The sequence below is a fragment of the Aulonocara sp. 'chitande type north' Nkhata Bay genome, linkage group LG3 (genome assembly GCF_057382095.1).
Source record: "Aulonocara sp. 'chitande type north' Nkhata Bay isolate Kocher_YH1m ecotype deep benthic linkage group LG3, A_spYH_male_GT1.1, whole genome shotgun sequence".
Classification (NCBI taxonomy): Eukaryota; Metazoa; Chordata; class Actinopteri; order Cichliformes; family Cichlidae; genus Aulonocara; species Aulonocara sp. 'chitande type north' Nkhata Bay.
Genome location: NC_141346.1, coordinates 43021249 through 43041011, shown reverse-complemented (window position 1 = coordinate 43041011; position 19763 = coordinate 43021249). Strand labels below are relative to the sequence as shown.

At 41.6% G+C, this 19763-nt stretch overlaps 1 protein-coding gene across 1 annotated transcript; it reads left to right on the top strand.

Moving 5' to 3' along the window:
* The first annotated feature begins 357 nt into the window (after positions 1–357).
* On the top strand, positions 358–19078 carry ntn5 (netrin 5). Its single transcript, XM_086281903.1, has 7 exons — positions 358–480; positions 6095–7569; positions 8250–8438; positions 9849–9998; positions 16928–16978; positions 17732–17812; positions 18083–19078. Exons 2-7 carry the CDS (start codon positions 6105–6107, stop codon positions 18643–18645), a joined length of 2499 nt encoding a protein of 832 aa, XP_086138029.1. The 5' UTR covers positions 358–480; positions 6095–6104; the 3' UTR covers positions 18646–19078.
* The last annotated feature ends 685 nt before the right edge of the window (positions 19079–19763 follow it).

Genomic DNA, 19763 nt, shown 5'->3' with positions numbered 1-19763 from the left:
ACTATTTATATAATCAGTGATTAACTGGAAATATACAGGTTGTTAGCATAGAATGGTGGGCGTCAACACTGGACTTTCCCACAAAAAAGAAAAGTAAATGTTATCCAAACATTTGAAGCTGATACCAGCAGAACACTTAGCAGTAAAACAAGTGTTTAAAGAATAAAGCTTTGGATCGGGGTTTTACGCATTCGGCACTTGGAGCCAGTTTGGTACAGAATGATGTGACTCCTCTCCTCGGTGGGAGCTCTTGGCTCAGTTTTGTTGCTATTAGGAGAGACACCTCCCAGATTATCCCATTAATTTGCACCCACAGTCCCCCCACCCCTACCCGGTGCGTTGCCCCCTCCCGGCAGGTTTGCCTTCTGCTCAGCTCTCCTCTGCACACCGAGCTGGATGTCCGGACACTTGCTGCGCTGCTCTTAATGATCAGGAGGCACCGCGGGAGCAGGAAGGAGAAGCACAGCGACGACGCACATGGTGAGCTCCTGTGACTGATTTTTGATCGTTTATCGGCTCGAGGTCTGCGGTAGCTGAAGGGGTGTGAAGTTTTATCTGCGCTTTTGTGGCGCTGGAGAGAAGCAGCGACGGAACTTCAAGTGCAGACTGTATTTTCTGTCGGTGGAACTGAGGGCTAAAAGAGGGTTAAATAAAGGCAGAAACGCATTTGTGGGGAATAAAAACTCGTATAAATTACATCAGGGGTAGAGTTATAGCTACGTTTCTCTTTTCAGTTATCGTTTACGCACTTATATTTTCATAGTTGAGAATAAATCTCATTAAAAATTCATTCTTTTAAATGTGATTACTGATTGTTTTACGCGCTGACAAATAAGCTGTAGGACTGAACTAGAACAAAATACGTTTAATCCTATAAAATGACCTCATGTAGTATAAATTGTTTTACCTCGAGTGTTACTGAAATGTAAATTGCTTATTGTGTTTATTTTTATTTTATTTTATTTTTAAATAAGAAAACATTCTAAAAAACAATCTGTATTTATTTTTTGTTTGTTTTTTACTGCAACATTGCACAGAACTACAATTTTAAAAAACATATTTTCATTTGTATATTTCTTTTGAATGTAATCGTACGCACGTGGTTTTGCCACTATGTCCCATTATGTTGAGGTAAAAGAAAAATTTAATAAATAAATCAAAACACAATATACGCTCATAACACGATTTCCAACTAGCAGGCCGGGAATTCGGCGCTGTTATTTATCCTAAACGTTAAACACAAGCGAGAATAATGATCAACATTAAACATCAGAGTGAAAGTTTTCTGATCACGTTGCGATAGCCTCGCTGTGTAAATAAAGCTCATAATTGGCTGCAGCTAATTTGCGCTCAACAAAAGCGCAATTAGCTCTGCTGAATTGAGCCAATTAGTCTCCGGGCTTCGCTCTCAGCTCTGGCCAAAGCAATCAGACTAAATATGATAAACATTTACGTTTCATGAACCGTGGCAAAGGGATCATTAAAGTCTAAGGACTCAGGTTAAAGTCAACTCCGGCATCCAGCGTGTATCTGCGGGCTGTTTGCCTTTTAAGGTCCGTTTACAGTTTGTTGGTTTCCCTAAAAGTCCAGTTTAATAAAAATATCACCGCATTTGTCTTAATAAAGACAGCCTGCTTTTTTCTGTCTTTCCTTTCTTAAGGAATTTGGGGACTGGGGTTTACTGGATTGCTGTGAAGTGTTAATTAAAACAAGCTAAAGTTTAGTAAACAAAAAGTTGTTTGTTTGTTTTTTATGAAACTGTAACACTAATGATTAATTGGCTGTTTTTCTTTTCTTCTTTTTTCTTTCTTTTTAAAAACATATATTTTTTAATCTTGTCCAGTGCTCATAAAAGGCGCAAACCTGGCGGTGTTTTTTGATTCATTTTGCGCCTGCTTCTCATTATTAACTTGCTGTATGACACTATGCGGATTTAATTTGCACACAATTACGCACAGGAATTTTTTTCCCCCCACAATGCCCGAAGTTGTCTTTGGCCTGACTGCAGCGTGGATTCCCAGTGATTTAATTTCCATCTGGTTTTCAATAAGATCATGTGAAGTTGGAGCTGCGCTGAAAGCTTCTTGCCAACTTGTATGAGGCAGTAAAAGGGAAATTGACAGGAAACTCCCCTTGTATTATCAAGCGGGCAACATGTGTTTTTTTTATTCAAAAGTGAAGCAAGTAAATCTTGCAGGTCGGTGCAGAGACACCTTTCAGATCTGAGGGGGCACAGATGGCCCAGGAGGATGCGGCACACGTGCACCGGACTGGCTGTTTGTTGGAGGTGCAAACATGAAGGACAGAGGCCTTTAGCTAAAGATACGAGCAGCGATAATCCATTTTGCGCTGTCTGTTGCTTCCACCTCCCTGGCCACCCCACTAAAATTAGATTATTACACCTAAAACAGAACTCCTGGAATCCGCTCCGCGTGGAATAACACACACATGGGCTTCAACTGTGCGGGCAGGAATGCAGTATGGGAATACAGAGCGCATGCATAGCCTTTCTCTTCTCACCCAGAGCCCAGGGTTGTATTTCTGACGGCTGAGGACAATTGCAAATTAACAAAGGTGTCAGTTTGGTAACATGCGCCAACAGGTGCCCGCTTGGTTCAGCTTCAAACGCGCTGGCTATAAGACAGAGCTTATATAATTGATCATATTTATTTAAAGGCTCCGTGTCTTGGAGCAGAGCTGCAACGTAAAACCCTGGGAAATCTTCCCAGATGCTATCAGCTCGATACAAATCCACCTTATTAAACAACACAGCCGTGTGTTTATTTGCGCAATCCTCATTTTAATCTATTGAAACCCCTTACAGAGGTTGCAGAACTATTTGAATTTAGCATATTTTCCCTCGCTGCGGTTGACCGGGACTGCTGCGCATGACGAGGAATGTTAAAATGTGCGAGACAGGCCAAATCCAGCTCATCTGCTCAGCAGAATAGCTCCAGACACAGACAGGCCCAAAGCTCTGCAAGGGACAAAGCGAGTTAGCAGGTAGCAAGAGAGAGGAACCACAGCAAGAGACAGGAACACAAAAAAGACACGTTTGCTGCGGAACAATTAAACAAGCAAAAAAAAAAAAAAAAAAAAGTTAATTTATAAGTGATAAGTTTTCAGAAGGATATGATCTTCGTTCTTCAGTTAGAATCATAATACAGCAAAAGGCATGGTATATTACTTACAGAGACAGGCCAAGCATGAAAAATGAACATGCATGGATATGGAAAACTATGGATGTATTGCTGTTATTACCCCATAAGATCACATCTCTCTCTCTCTGAAAGCTCCACCAGACTCCTAAATCTACAGAAAGACTCAGTGCAAAACTGTCTAGCAAGCAAATGCTTTTGCAAACAGCATTTTCAGCTGCACCGAAACACCTTATTGAGTTTCCTATTCACTTACATATTCCTATCCATTTATTCAGATGTGAAAAACTTATATGCATGTGCATGAACTCCTGCAGCTTCAGCCTCTACCAAATCATTAAACCACTTTTTTGTTTCTGCTCCCGACATCTCTGCTGCTTTCAAGTTCAGACACATTTCAGCGTTATGAAGAACGGGAGATTTACATCGGGAAATAAACGAGGACTGCAGAGCACGAACACCAGCGCCGCTCTCCTTGCTCTCTCCTGTTCGACTATGCTGTAAACATGCCCCCAGGTTGTCAGCAAGTATTTTTCCAGCCCCTTGCCAGCCAAGCATAGCTGCTTCTAAAGATCACCCGCCGGAGATGTTGTTGATCTCATCATACCACTATTTGGCTGTATAAGCTTTTTGAGAGGCAGATTGCTGCCAAGTTATTTCAAAACTTCTGCTCACAGGGTCCTCAAACTGAATGCATAGTTGTTATATCAACAGCTATTGTGTGCATTAAGTTTGCAACTAAGAAAAAGTAGACAAAACTGAAACGGAGATCGAGGCCTCTTCTTGGAGTTAATGGGAAATTCATTCAGAGGAAATCCCGCTCGTCTTCAGCATTTCCGCCCCCGGCATGCTGGCTGTGTGAATTTATTGAAAGCGGTAGAGAAAAACCGTAGTTGAAACCATATCTGCTGGGTTGCATTGGCCATACGAGACAGTTGATCTAGTCTCTGCATTTGGCCTAGAGGGGCGCATTAAAAACCTCAAGGGCCTCACTTAGATGAGCATCCATTTATCAGAGTGGGTGTAATGGGCAAATGTTTAATTAGTCATGTAATGTGACAAAGACAAGAGCAAGTGCATGTCACGGGAATGTTAAACGACCTACCCCTTTCTCTTTTAGCCATGTGTACGCTTCACCCCCACCACCCGCCTACACGCTTATAACTGCCCATTCGCTGAATTCCTGACTGAAATCTCACCACTACTTCCCTGAATCCTCTGGTAGCTTTTTATCCTGCTCATCATCCCTTTGACTTGTCTCCCCTTCTTATACAACCGGTATATCGATACCACATGAAACCAGAGAGCCAATTAATCAGCCGATCAACTTATACGTCTTGCTTTTTATCAGTGTGTTCAGGTTCCCGTGGAGCATGTCTCGACACGTCAGGAATGGCTAGCCGAGGCATTCTGGATCACAGGAATGTGGCTCTCTGGGACCAGGGTCACAATCAGACCACTAATCACTGCACTTGTTACTTGTTTCCTTTAGCAACGCCACAAAACACAGGCGCCTGCTGAGCCTGTTATTCCCCTTTTGTGCTCAATCAAGTTTAGCTGATTTATTTTCTAGCATTTGGTTGCTTTTGGACATTTGCAGTTTGTCCCCAGGCAGCCGAGAGACCGCCGTGACCTGCACACAGGACCCCTCAGAGTTGTGTGGTCCCAAAAGGGAGGCCTCATATTTCGGTCGTTGGCTAATTGAGCGGCATGACGAGGCCGGAGAGGCTCTCAGCCCCGTTCCTCTCCTACGGGTTTGGTTTATGCAGCCCTGCTGACTTTGCTGTCAGTGTCAAACGCTTGTTAGGGCATCATCAATCTCACAGCAGTTAAGAATATTCCCAGAACAGAATGAAAGGGGCAGGTGATAGATGGGCAGGGAGACGGGAGAGTGGAGGAAAAGTTGTTTGAAACCGCCGAAGGATGGCGGATATAAATGAGAAGATGACAGCCCATTTAATGAAGAAAAGAAATCATTTCCCAAAAGCGAAAGGAGAAAGGTGCTGAACTCACCCTGCAATGGAGAAACTTACGTAGTGCTCATTGGGAAATGTGCTTCTGGGCTTTGTGTGAGCAGCGAAAAAACGATAAATCACTGGGCCCAGAGAAAGTAGGTGCATTGTCCATTTTGTCCGGATGCCAAAGCGGACGAATTCTAGTATCAAATCATGACAGAAAAATAAATTACACTCATCACCAATTACACGAAACGGGAAGCGGATTTGTTTGCACTGCAGACCTACACAAGTCAGGGTTTGTCTCTTCAACGGAAGTATCCGAGTAGGGGCTCAAGTCGAACACACATTTCATTCCATAAATCATTTCTACCATCCCAAATGCTAATCTCCAAGTCCTCTTCCTCCCTCTCTGTTTCTCCGTGCCCTCTTTCCTACACCACGACACTACTACACTGCTCATGGTCGGGGCCCTCGCTGCGGTGGCTGCAGCAATGACCAACGGTAAAGATATTTGGAAAGGGAGCAATAAATATGATGGATGTGGTCCAGCTCAGGTTTTAGCCCCAGCTGTCGGGCATGTTTTTTGTTATTTCAGACAGACCTGCTGGGTGCGCGCCCTTCTTCACCCGCATTCATCCACTCGTTTTGGGGTTAAGGAGCGTTTTAAGATGGATAAGTTCTTATAAGTTCTCAAGTTCAAGGGTTCAAACCGGTGGCTGACACTACTGGGAAGATGGGAGATTACATTTTTACAGGATGAAGTCTTTACTGGCAACTACTGAAAGCCAATAAGGTGAACTTGCAGTGATGCAATCAGTTGGTATGGTGTGTTTTCAATAAGGGGACAGGTGGTCCTTCTTAGATTTCCTTCTTCGGCTTCAAATGCGTATCATATAAATCAATCAGTTAGTCTTTTGTTCTTTTCTGATCACGCCCCTGTGGTTTTCCTCTTTAAAAAATGATTTTTTCCTCTCACAGGCTGGATGACATGATGTTCCAACCCTTTTCCCCTCCTCCCTCCACCTCTTTTTGTCCTGTTTTCCTTCTACTCCTCTTCCTCTGTCTTTCCCTCATTTCCTCTTCCCTTCCCCAACCGCCGTTGAGCTGGAATTCACCTAATGACCCCTGCTACCACACAGTTGGCCGTCCGCGACACTGCCTGTCAGAGTTTATCAATGCTGCCTACGGGGTTCCAGTCAACGTGAACCACTCGCTACAAGGAAATGACTATGACAGCCACATCACCACCTTAACCGACCTCAACAATCCCCACAACCTCACATGTTGGATGGCCGATGCAGGTACTGACACAGGAGACTGGGTCCTTACCCTACCGCTGGGCCGCCGCTTTGAGATCACATACATAAGTTTTCAGTTCTGTCACCAAAGGGAGCCATTGGACCCCATCTCCATTTCCATCCTCAAGTCGATGGACTTTGGGCGCACCTGGAGGCCAATGCAGCACTACTCCAGCGACTGCCTCAGGAACTTCAAGCTACCTTCACAAACAGTGGCCCAAACGAGACATCAAGAAACAGAGCCCCTCTGCTCAGACCCACGCCCTCTACAGAAGCAGCGAGGAGGCATGGTGTTGGCCTTCTCCACTCTGGATGGACGGCCATCCTCTCCTGATTTTGACTATAGCCCCACTCTCCAGGACTGGGTGACAGCCACCGACATTCGCGTGGTCTTCCATAAGGTGTCCAGTGAGGTGAAGATAGGCCACATGGATAAGACGGAAGAAGAAAGATGGCTTGACCGTGGACACGACATCAGAGAGGCTGGTGTTGTGAGATGGAGAACGGACTTCAAGGATCAGACTGGAGATCAGGTGGACAAGTTAAACACAGAAAATACACTGGCATTTTTTGACAGGGAGACAAAAAACTCAGAGACAAGGGTGAGGAACAAAGGGGTTAGAATAGATAAGCAAGTCAGGAAGGGCCATTATAAAAGCTCAGGTCAAGATGAAGACGGGCACAACGTCACCAGCAAGGAAGGGGGGGACAGTTTCAGCATGGACACTCTCACTTCTCCTAAAAAGGGCGGGAAAGGCAGAGGGCGTGGCCGCAAGAAGGAAAACAATCATTGGCTGCCTTGCCCCAATGGAGATTGCAATTGGACAGTTGAGGGGCGGAGCAGAAACAACAAAGGGCAGGAGCTGAGGAAACGGAGGAACAACAATCACAATACAAGGCCGAGGAATCTGCAGGCGGCCCAACCTTCTGCTTTTAAGCCCCCCGGCCGAGCTCCTTTTGCCCTCTCGGACCTGCAGGTCGGGGGCAGGTGTAAATGTAACGGACACGCTTCCAGGTGTCGCCGCGACGACACGGGTCGTGCAGTGTGTGTATGCAAGCATCACACAGCGGGGCCAGACTGTGATGTGTGTGAGGACTTCTACTTTGACAGACCATGGCATCGAGCTACGCCCACTAACCCAAACCCCTGTGTTGGTGAGTCCTGCATCACACTGCCTTTGAAAATGCTAACATAAGCACACCTTTGGTCTTATGAAAGAAATCAATGAAATCACTAGAAAACATATTGCAACTGTCAAAAACTGTGCATATAGTAAAGACAGCATGATTAAATCTCAATTTCAAGTACAGGTTTATAGAGGCTATAACTCATCCAGCAACTTAATGTCGCTCAAACAGCACAAGCCAGACATCTGTTTTCAGCATTAACATAAAAACCTTTGCACATCAGATCCTGACCGATACTCAGCAGCCTACAAACATGTTGCAGAGGTCCAGTTCAGTGACTGTTACTCAAGGCAACACACCATTAATTATACATGACTTCAAACATTAATACAATATAAATGAGGGCGCTTTAAAAGATCCCCCCCATACAGTTGATGTGAAAGTTATTCTCGCTATAAAAAAAGAACAAAAGACGCACTCTGGAAGAGAGCTAAGTGTAAGAGGGCTTTGTGTCAACATATTTGCAATCAAACTGAAAGTCATAAATCTGGCTTAAGCCAAAATTTCCCTTATTTGGTACTTTCTGGATACCATATTAAAGCCAAACTGCTGGATTTGAATAACCCATTGTTAATACTTTCTCCAGCCCTGAAACTCTTTTCTTCGTTGGTGTTCACCAGTATTTATTTTGCTTTGCCTATGTCCAGCCTGTGAGTGTAACGGCCACTCCAACAAATGCCGCTTCAGCATGGAGGTGTTTCAGCAGTCGGGCCGGCGCAGTGGAGGCGTGTGTCAGAAGTGTCGCCACCACACGGCCGGACGCCACTGCCAGTACTGCCAGAATGGATACACCCGCAACCACAAAAAGCCGCTCAGCCACCGCAAAGCCTGCCAACGTCAGTGACTGGATGTGTGTGTGTTTAGTGTATATGTGGTGGGGGACACAAGATGGAGGGTAGAGCGAGTGCGTGACCCATACCTTTGATTGACTGTACATTCGCTGAAAGATGAAAAGTAAATCAGAGTGTGATCGTGTTTATGCCCGACTGTCAGAATGTGTGTTGCTATTTGAGCTTACGTGGTCCGCTCTGCCTCTGTACAAGTGTACAAAAGTGTTAATGGGGTGGTTACATTGTGACAGAGGACAGCTATTCCTGTTAGCAATATACAAAAGCACACACAAACCACACCGAGCTGCCTCATGCATCCACATTATTACCACCTGTGGCATCTGCAATGACCCCCGGTGACCTTTGACCGGTGTCATGTCCTAAGTGACTGTGACACCCTAGCTTAGCTGTGTGCAAGCTTGTCCTCTGCTCTAATACTTTGCTGTATATCCAGAATTAACAGGCCTTGTGAGTTTCACACACATTCAGGGATAATAAAAAATATTAAACACGCTCAATATTTTATCACTTTTAAGGCATGAAACAAGAGTATCCTGCAAATTTATACGCTTTTAGTCCTGATTTATTGCTGCTACATTTCACTTAGTAACCATTCAGAGGCCAGCGGTGAGACAATTACTCATTTTCTCCAGGCAGGTTGTTTGGACTTATTGTAAGGATTTGTATAAACATTGTTCGAGTGTGAACAGAGCTGCTGAGGAGAGGCTTCCTCTCCCCATCTGTCTTCTCTCATTGGCCCTTATCCTTTGAAAGCACTGGTAAATAAAAAGCTTTGCAATGTAAACTATGGCAAATCCAGGCAGTAATCATTATACCGTGTAACAGGCAACACTGCTAATATCTACTTAAGAAGGTTCATCTTCACTAAAAAAACTTACCTAAAAGAAACACCAGAGTGATAATGATTCCCTGCAATGGTGTGCAATTTTGTTAATATCTCCACTGAGGAATTTGTCTTTGTTTACCCATCAGGAAACAGACGCCCACCTGGCGTTAGTATAGGCCTTCTGTAATGCTCAGTGACACGCTTGAGGACACATGCTTGTCATTCAGGATTAAACCAGGTCCTGTCACTGATGGATGCATTTATAAGTCCTGTTGTCATGTCTTTCCTTTGTTATGTTATTTTTAACATATCTTAAACCTATCCAGAATATAGATTATTTCAACTGGCTCTGCTCACCATTTTAGCATCTTTTAGCTTGTTATTTTGGTTTACAACCTGCTTGTTGGTGGACAAGAAAACTGAGGCAAAAACAGTACAGAGCTTTAAAATACAGGCTAATAAGCCTGTACTGTAAGGTGAGAATATGTCAGTGTTGGATTTAAAGCTCATGTGAGTACCTACCAAAAAACGTGCTTATTCAGCTTCTAATCTGTTCATTTCTTTCCCAGCGTGTCAGTGCCATCCTGTGGGGGCAGTGGGTGGCTGGTGTAACCAGACGTCTGGTCAGTGCCTGTGTCGACGAGGTGTGACCGGCCTCAGGTGTAACCGCTGTGCCCCAGGATATGAACAGGGGAAGTCTCCTTTACAGCCCTGCATACGTAAGTTTACCGGCCACGCAGATGTCCATTTTAAACCTGCTAACTTTAGCAGTGTTGTCAGAAAGAGTTTTCACTTTGAAGGCAAAACAAGAACTTCTTCCTCTTTCTGTCAGTTATTGATTCCACAAGGTTTAGTGCTACTAAAGAGTGCACAAATGAGCCACACAGTGTGTTTACAACTGCTAGCAAAGCATAAAGGCTGTCAGTGCATGCTAACATTTTCCTCACCCAAGGAAATGCTAACACAAGTGCAGATCACACCAGTTTGTCCTCATCTACAGCAACTCAGATTGTTAATATTGCAATATTAAAAATGAAATTGGAAATGGGTTTTTGGCATGGATTTATGCTAACCTAACCAGAATAGCTCTCCCTTAAAACTAGCAACATGTAGATTGATATTAAGTTAAGTTGATGTTAGCCAGTAGCTCAGTGTGGTTGTATGCAAAATTTGATATTTATCCAACACAGCATTGCATATGCCAAAACCTTTACTTTATAAAGGCAGCTTATGTAGACTCTGAGGCATAATTTATGAGGCGAATGCATCATCAGTAGTCTGAATACATTTTCAAGACCACAAAATGTGTTTGTACAGCAACAATGTTTTTCTGTTTTTGATTTGTTTTGGTGACTTAGTTTACTAATTCCTCTTAAATAGTTATTGATTGTTCTCATCTGGACTTGAGAGTTTACACAAAAGGATTATTATAATTAGACGTTTTCATAGTTCATACTTGAAGGACACAGATTTAATAAAGCAAACATTTAACATTCATTTAACATTTAATACAGGGCTGAATTTATTATTTGAATGTCTGAATGTAGTCAATAGGTAATCAGCCTGTTAAAGACACAACTGTGATGACCAATAACACTTTTACCATTAACTAATGACTGAAACATCGCTTCCATCACGTCTGGATATTCTTTTCCTCTCTGGGAGGACTCTGCCAGTGGGCTCTGTCTTTTGTCCCAGGGGTTCTGGGTCTGTCTGACGGATTTCTCTCCTCCTCGCTCTGTTTCAAGGATTTTCGTGTGTTTGTGGAAATTGGTGCAACTGCCATAACACCCATCAGACACAGATCACATTTTGCAGTGTCTCATTTCAGCCTGCATGTGTCCAAGTCAAGTCCAAGTTCCCATGTAATTTTGTTACATAAGTAGAATGTAAAATGTTACATTTATTGAACCTGGTCAAATGGTTCAATACTGCACTTATTTTGCCTATTGAGTTTTGCACACATGTGGGAGCCTTCCAGGACTCTATGAAAACTATGAATAGAGGCCTCAAATCTGAAAGTTATGACAACCTCTTTTGTTTGTTTTTATAAGGATTGATTTCATAACAGCACTTAGTCTTACCGTAATTAAAAATGTTCTCTCTGCACTCGACACCCTTTGGCTTTTAATAGTTTGTTGTCAGTCATGACAAAGTGACTTCTTTAATTTCTCCTTCAGCCTCATTTGTTCGTGGCCTAAATGGATTAAGCGACTCTATCAAGCTGTGTAAGCCTTTATCAAATTGTAGCTCAGTATAAATAGGGCCGCTGCGCTTCAGTTTAATTTGGCCCGATCTCCTCGGCGTGTCTCCTTTTCATCATCCCTGGATGGTTTCCACAGCAGCGATAACATGAGCTGAGCGCTACAGGGAAACCTCATCTCCCGCTGATCTGGTATCAGCGTCAGATCAAGAGGATTGTTGCCACTCACATCTCTGCGCCTGGCCAGCAACAAACATCAGCCATGAGCGCTAATCCACGCGCACATCCCGGGCTAATCGCACGAGTGCCGACAACTACACAGGCTCTGACGCTGTGTTAGTCCCAATCAGGTGACATAGGGAGCCAGCAGCAGGGAGCTTCGCACCTGTTGCACGCCTCAAACTGCCCCCATCGAAGGGCCCAGACTCATAACTCTCCTAGTGAAAGGAGTGAGTGAAAGAGAACCTTGTTTGTTTTTACTCCCAGACCATCTCAGTCTATGTATAGCACCTCTCTGCTCCCACCACCTCGTACATCTCGCCTACACCTCATCAGACAGCCCTAAATGTGTGCAGCAGTCAGGCTAAATTCAATGTTAGCTACCTTTAAACCATTTTATCTATGCTCTGAATAGACCAGGATGTCAGCAGAATTGTCTGACAGGGCTGCATATTTTGGTCAAACTAAAGCTAAAGCAAAACGGAATCCAAGCTAGCTGATGAGATAGCCCCAGCTAACCTTTGCTAAAGCTTTAACTGCAAATTTATGAAATGAAAAATGATCAAGTTTTATGATTTGTTACAAAATAGAAAACAGTTATTTCACATATTTAAAGCAAGTTGATGTGCTGTCACCTCAGCCAAAGTCATCTATGACCTCGGGTTTAATCCTGCGAGGGCCATCGTGAACGATTACTGGAACTGTTATTTTGAAGCATTATCTAAAATAACTGAAGTTTTTTCCTCTGAAAGTTATATTTCTACCAACATCTTTGCTGATTTCACTTCAGAATCCTCTTAGCAGCATGTCGCTCTGATGGTGGCTTCTGTTTTTGTTAATAGAGTTTCGATGAATGCCAAAGAAAAGAAAATAGTTGAAATCCCATTAACATGAAATATTGGTCAATGAAAAGTCTTCTCACACTAAGATGAGTTATCTGATTTAGTTAGTTAGTGCTGACTTTTCTCCTAGTGTCATGTTTTGTTGTGTTTTTACTTTGACCTGATATTTCTTGGGTTAGATCATATTTTTATTAATTTATTTATTGCTAATTTTATTCTGTATAGTTCCTATATTGATTTAGGAATGCATGAACAGCATCTTTTGTTTCTGCACTATTTGGAATTTTGCGATATGTGACGATTCAGACATTTGACTTGCCTTGTAAATTTAGAAACATATTAAAAACTAGAAGCCCACTCAGCGACACATTCTCCACCGAGACCAATAACCTTGCATTTCAGTTTTAATCAATCACAGATGTTGCCTAACTGCTGGTTTGAGGTACTTCTTGAATGTCGCCTAGACAATTGTGCTAGACTTTTTAGCAAGAGAACGATTAGCATTAAGAATTGTTTTATGTTTTTTTTATTATTTAGAATTAAAAGAAATCTTGAAGATCTTGAATCTTGGAAATCCCTGTACCCTTAATGACTCGGTGTTAATCAATAAAGATGTGATTTTGATGATGATTAGAATAATATATATATATATATGTATATATATATATATATATATATATATATATATTTATGTATGTATATGGGTCACCTTCTCATTTAATTGTTTTTCTTTATTTTTACTACTTTCTGCATTGTAGATACATACTGAAGACATCAAATATATAGATCAAGATATATGGGATTATGTAGCAAAGAAAAGTAAATAACTGCAAATATGTTTTATATTTTAGATCTGCCAGAGTTGCCACCCTTTGCTTTGTTGACAGCGCTGCAAACCCTTCTCTAAATGAGCTTCATGATGTAGTCACCTGAAATGGTTTTCACTTCACAGGTGTGCCTTGTCAGGGTTCATTGGTGGAATTTCTTGCCTTATTACACAGTTTACAGCCTTATTTGACAACCGTCAGATTATAGCAATATTATGGCAAGAACCAATCAACTAAGTAAAGAACTGAAGGTCAGTCAGTCTGGAAAATTGCTAAAACTTTAAATGTGCAGTCACCAAAATCATCAAGTGCTACGATGAAACTGGCTCACATGAGGACTGCCCCAGGAAAAGAGGACCAGTTCCAGTAGGAGACACAATCTCTACATCAACTGTTCAGAGGAGACGGCGCGAATCAAGCCCTTATGGTCAAACAGCTGCTAAGAAACCACTAAGGAAAAGCAAGAAGTAGTAAAGATTTGTTTGGGACAAGAAACTCAAGGAATGGACATTAGACAAGTGGAAATCTGTGCTTTGGTCCGATGAGTCCAAATTTGAGATCTATGGTTCCACGTGCCTTGTCTTTGTGTGATGCAGAAAAGGTGAACGGATGGTCTCTACATGCATGGTTCCCACCCTGAAGCTTGAAGGAGCAGGTATGATGGTTTGGGGGTGCTTTGCTGGTGACACTATTGGGGATTTATTCAAAATTGAATTTGACATGTCTACCATAGCATCCTGCAGTGACATGCCATCCTATCCGGTTTACGTTTAGTTGGACCACCACTTATTTTTCAACAGGACCACGACCCCAAGGGCTATTTGACCAAAAAGGAGAGTGATGGAGTGCTGCAACAGATGGCCTGGCCTCCACAGTCATCTGACCTAAACCCAGTCGAGATGGTTTGGGATGAGATGGACCTCAGAGTGAAGGCAAAAGGGCCAACAAGTGTTGGGGACTCCTTAAAGACTGTTGGAAAACCATTTCAGGCGACTACCTCATGAAGCTCATTAAAAGAATGCCAAGAGCGTACAAAGCAGCAATCAAAGCAAAGGGTGGCTATTTTGAAGAATCAAAAATATAAAAGATGCTTTGAGTTACTTCACACTTTTTTTTGTTTTGTAATAAATCCATATGTGTTCATTCATAGTTTTGATGCCGGGAGTGAGCATCTACACCGTAAATAGTCATGAAAATAAAGAAAAAACATTAAATAAAAAGGCGTGTCTAACCTTTTAACTGGTAGTGTACATAGAATAGCATGTCACTAGTCAGCTAGTCACTAAATTCTGATAGAGACCCAGTCATTTTGTTCTGGAAGCAGGCCTGACATGACAGAAATTGCTCAGTTCAGAAAATTTTCTGAAATTTTCATGAAATTTTAGGAGATCAGGCTTGGTAGTTTTTACTAGAGATGGACCGATCCGATATTACGTATCGGTATCGGTCCGATACTGACCTAAATTACTGGATCGGATATCGGAGAAAAATAAAAAATGTAATCCGATCCATTAAATATCACGAAAGCACCTCACAAAACTTGCAACACGCCGTAACTCACCTCAGAACGTTAGCACGTCGGAGCAGTATGCATCACGTGATAGAGCGGCTGTGGCATGCGGGACCTGTCGGTGGTCTGGATAGCATGTGGAGCTTCGCTAGCAACCCGGCATTTCATCTCCGACAAAGTTATCCCGAGAGAAGTAAAGCAAGTGTGTAAGTCCATCTCTGAATGTTTGTAAAGCATTCCTGCGTTAAGCTTAACAAACGATATATGGAGCGACTGCCTCTTCTTGCTGCTACTTCAATCATGAAACTGCTTAACGATCAGCTGATCGGCTTTTCAAATCAAAATCAAATCAAATCACTTTTATTGTCACATCACATGTGCAGGCACACTGGCACAGCACATGCGAGTGAAATTCTTGTGTGCGAGACCGTCGTGAGTCCGTGTCTCTAGTTTGCTTTTGGCCCACTTTGCACCAGAAAGAGGAAACCAGCAGCTGAACAACAGCAGCACGTTTAAGCTTGATCAGCTGTTGTTAGAATGTATTTAATATTAATTTCTACACCAGGATCTTTTCCTACGTAGCTGACGGCTGGTAACTGTGCAGGGGCGGATCTAGCAAAGTTTAGCCAGGGGGGCCGATAGGGCATGAACAGGGAAAAGGGGGCACAAAGACATACTTTTCTTTCTTATTCTCATTTAAAATGTCTAGCTTTTAATAAATAATTATCTGACACCCAAAGTTTTAATCTGATGCAAAATGAATAGAAGTCCATTACTGTATATAGTAACTATTAAGTCTAATATATATACTCTAGTAAGCTATAGTACTTTTTCCTTTGGGAAGGTACCATCTGTGCAGTCTGCAATTTTGTTGAAGAAAGATGTTGAATTTATTTAATATTTCTTGAAAAATAATTGATTTCTGTGCATTTTTTTTTCACACTGCATCAAATTAAGGTTGATTACGTCGATTAAGCATCATGAGGTGGAGCGTGAGGGGTGGTTCCCTATTTTTTATTTATTTATTTTTGTTGTTGCTGGGAGTTGGAACCCTATTAGTTAGGTTGCTTAATATTTACGCTAAGTACTCTTTAAAATACCAGAATAGGGAGAATGGTGTAGGTTTAAGTTTATTAGATTGATCAGTATTGCTGTACTATGAAATATTTTTTTTTGCATACAGGTATAACAGAATAGCTTTAGTGTAGTTGTTGTTTTAAACTTGAGTATGAACTTATACAAAATGCAGCAATATATTAAAAAAAAAACAGTTTTGTTGATTAAAAAACACTATATCGGATTCATATCGGTATCGGCAGATATCCAAATTTATGATATCGGTATCGGACATAAAAAAGTGGTATCGTGCCATCTCTAGTTTTTACATACAAAAGATATCCCTGTCTGTCAGTCGCATATATGGATATCATATTGTCACTAGCCCTGCTCATGCAGGTAGCCCCATTTGCCTCATTGGAACCCTTGACATGTACTATAAGTACACTTACAGAAACCCACAGCACCTTCTTGACTTTTAAACACGAGGGACCGTCAGCTGGAAGGGGGTGTTGGGTGTCAGTGGCCCAGTTGTGTTATAGAAGACCAGACCTGGACAGAGGACGATGCGTGAGCTTATATGGCGGCACTGTCACACACAAACTTTTACAAGAGCCTGGGTTATGCACGCGTCACCAACCAGGATGTTAATCCACACCACCGACACGCACTACTCTGTTTAATGTTTGAGACAAAACCATACAAGAAGTGAAGGTCTGACCCTATTAAATTCCAAAAAGTAAAGTTTGCATCTGTCTGTGTGTTAGAGAGAGCACCACAGGATGGGTTTGTGGACCATAAAAGGACCACACACACGTTCATTTTGACATTTGCTTATCTTCTGCATGGGCATGCCTCACGCAGCCAGGGTCATTCAAACACAACGCACACATATAATGCACAGAAGTGAAACAGACTGACAGCTCTGGAAAGTATCCTGAAGTTTCTCTTTGTGTGTCTGTTTTGTCTGAAACTGTGTTTATGCTTGCAGGAATTCCAGAAGTTGCTCCAACTCCAGTGTACCAACCTCAGTACAGCATAGGTAGGTCTGATGTATGGCAGTCCTGGAGAAATGCTTTGCATCAATGTGATGAAGCTCCTTGAATTATTTTTTTAAGCAGACAATCATTCATAGACAAAAATGGAGAAGAAGGCAAGTCTGGAAAATTGTATCCTGAAAGACAGTTTTATACAGAAAGTAACTTTATAACTTTTTATAACTTTAAACCTTTAAACTAATCTATTAACTAAACTTCTGGTACTTAAATATATTAAACCAATATCTAATTTTTCTACTGTAAAATTTTCTGCCTGCTGTAACCTGCCATAATAACTTATGATATCCGAATGCCTCATGCAGGAAATTGTGTAACTGACAACAAGATTTGATTGAGTAATAACAATAAAGTTTTTCCCTTTTCTATCCTCTCCCCCGCTGATGTCACCGCAGCATTTAGATTTATGGCTTTTTTGTGCGATCATATATCAGATCTCCTCTGAAGGCGTGCCACATATTTTTTAACAGATCAGTCCTTGAATTGAAACTGCTCTGGGAGCTGCTGCTCACTCTCTCCACGGAGTGGCTAACCACTCCCTCCTAGCGGCGGCTCGAAGAATGTCCCACCTGCTGCAGTTGGGATCATCTGTTAGTCAAAGGATACTGTGATGACAAATAGAAGCAGCCATATTGTAATTAGGGGAAAAGACATGTGCTGATATGCTTGCTATGAAATGATATCCACCCTCATTTGACGATTCTCTCTCCCTCTCCCCCCTCTGCTTGTCTCTCATGTAGCGGAGGAGTGCGTTTCATACTGCCAGCCTTCTCAGGTTAAAGTCAAGATGAACTTGGAGACCTATTGTCGAAAGAACTATGGTTAGTGGCCATTTTTCTGTTTTAACCACTATATATTTTTATTATATTATTAAATATAATTTAACAATTATAGTGTTTCCTGCTATCCATATTTGATATGAGCATCCACAGTGTATGTATGACAGAAAATAGAAAAGTATAACCAGTCTTTAAATTATTTATTCAAATGAATCAAATCTAAATTGTAACAAATATTTAAATTGTGGACCAAAAGAATCTATCAAAAATACTATTTATTTTTTTTTACTATGTTGTGCCTGTGTTTGTTAGTGCTGAAGGTGCAGGTGAAAGGTATGGAGCGCTCAGGTCCCTGGTGGCAGTTTTCCATCTTGGTGCAAGTCGTCTTCCGCACTGGGTCCCACGCCCGCATTCGCAGGGGCTCTCAGTCCCTTTGGGTCCCTGACCGCGACCTTGGCTGCGGCTGCCCCGCCCTCCAGGTGGGTCGGACAGTCCTCCTGATCGGAGCAGATGAAGGAGAGCAGCCCTGGGTGCCAGAGGAGAAGCGCCTGGTGGCAGATCGCTCTACTCTAGCCCTCCAGTGGCAGGAACACTGGAGCCCCAAACTCAGGGCTTTCCGGGGGCAGGACAAGAGGGGCCGCTGTCCACCAAAACAGGCAAACAACCACCAGCACTACAGGGAAAACCCAAAACCTCAGTCTGGTTATGTCCCCCCTCACTTGCTGACTGAGAAAGATGTCGAGCCTCACGCTGCAAACACACACAAGACTGAAAGCACAGAAGTGCCGCACATGTTCAAAGTTAAATCCACTGAGGCGACACTACCCTCTTCTTCTTCACCCAATCCAGTGTGTTCTACTCAAAACCCTTCATGAAAACTTTAACAGTGAGAAGATTTAAAGACTCAAATTCTATTATATTGAAATTCTCAAAAAACAGAACTACAAGGAGTAAAATGTACATTATTCCATTTTTTTGTCAGTGGACTTGACAATCAGGTGAGAAGAAAGCTCAAAGAAACCCTTCAACACCGAAACACATACCCACCTTTAGGTTTATGTACATTCTTAAGAGGTTAATTATTGCATAATGAGTTTTGCAGCAACATAAAGTGGTATCACTCAGTGATGATGAATCTGTGAGACTAAAATGGTGAAATGTAAAATGAAAGTATCATTATTTTAATATTTCTACTAAGGAAAATTCTGAAAATTAAAGTCTGACTGAACTTTGAAAAATGTCAATTAGCATTTTGTCTTGAAAATCTATATTTAGATCATATTTATTTATTGAATTGTTTAGCTAAAGTGAAAATATTACAATAAATGACATCATAAAAGTATTTACAATAGTAATTAACATAATGACAAATGGTTTAGTTAATGTGCAAAAATGTGATTGATTTTTTTTTTTACTAGTAAATATTTTATTGTAAATTGCCCATTATACCATTTTAGACTTTATTTTTAATTCACATGCAAATTTGGGAAAAGCAAATACTGAAAAGTAATCTCTGAAGCAATTTCACTAAATTAAAATAACCGAACAAAGTTGAAAGTCATGTAGCTCACATGGATAATTACAACAGAATGTGTCTGTTATGTAAAACCATGCTGGAGACTGCAAATTTGCATTTATTATAAATAACTAATATTTACTATTACATCGATGCTGTAGTTTTACAGTTTAAATCCAAAACTTTCAAAACTAAACAGATTAATTAATACATTATTTATTTATTTTGCTGAACTACTTACATTTGTTCCCCTTTAATCAACTTGAAATATTTGCAGAATATGTATATCCCACGTAAAAGTATAATTTCAGTGTATTTATTTTTGTTATTTCTGTCTGATATGGACATCAGTTAAAATAGCCTTCATAACGTGTTGCTCAGATTGTGTTTTTTTTTACCTTCATGTAAGAAAAACAAAGCTGTGACACCACGAGTGCATTGGGCAGCCGGGTTAGCACAGACAAGATATTATTATAT

What these genes read in the sequence shown, in the direction of transcription:
- ntn5 (XM_086281903.1), top strand. Translation starts at nt 6,105, where the DNA reads ATGATGTTCCAACCCTTTTCCCCTCCTCCCTCCACCTCTTTTTGTCCT. An exon ending in TAACCCAAACCCCTGTGTTG is followed by an intron (nt 7,570 to 8,249) that starts GTGAGTCCTGCA and finishes GCCTATGTCCAG; the next exon opens with CCTGTGAGTGTAACGGCCAC. An exon ending in CCACCGCAAAGCCTGCCAAC is followed by an intron (nt 8,439 to 9,848) that starts GTCAGTGACTGG and finishes TTTCTTTCCCAG; the next exon opens with CGTGTCAGTGCCATCCTGTG.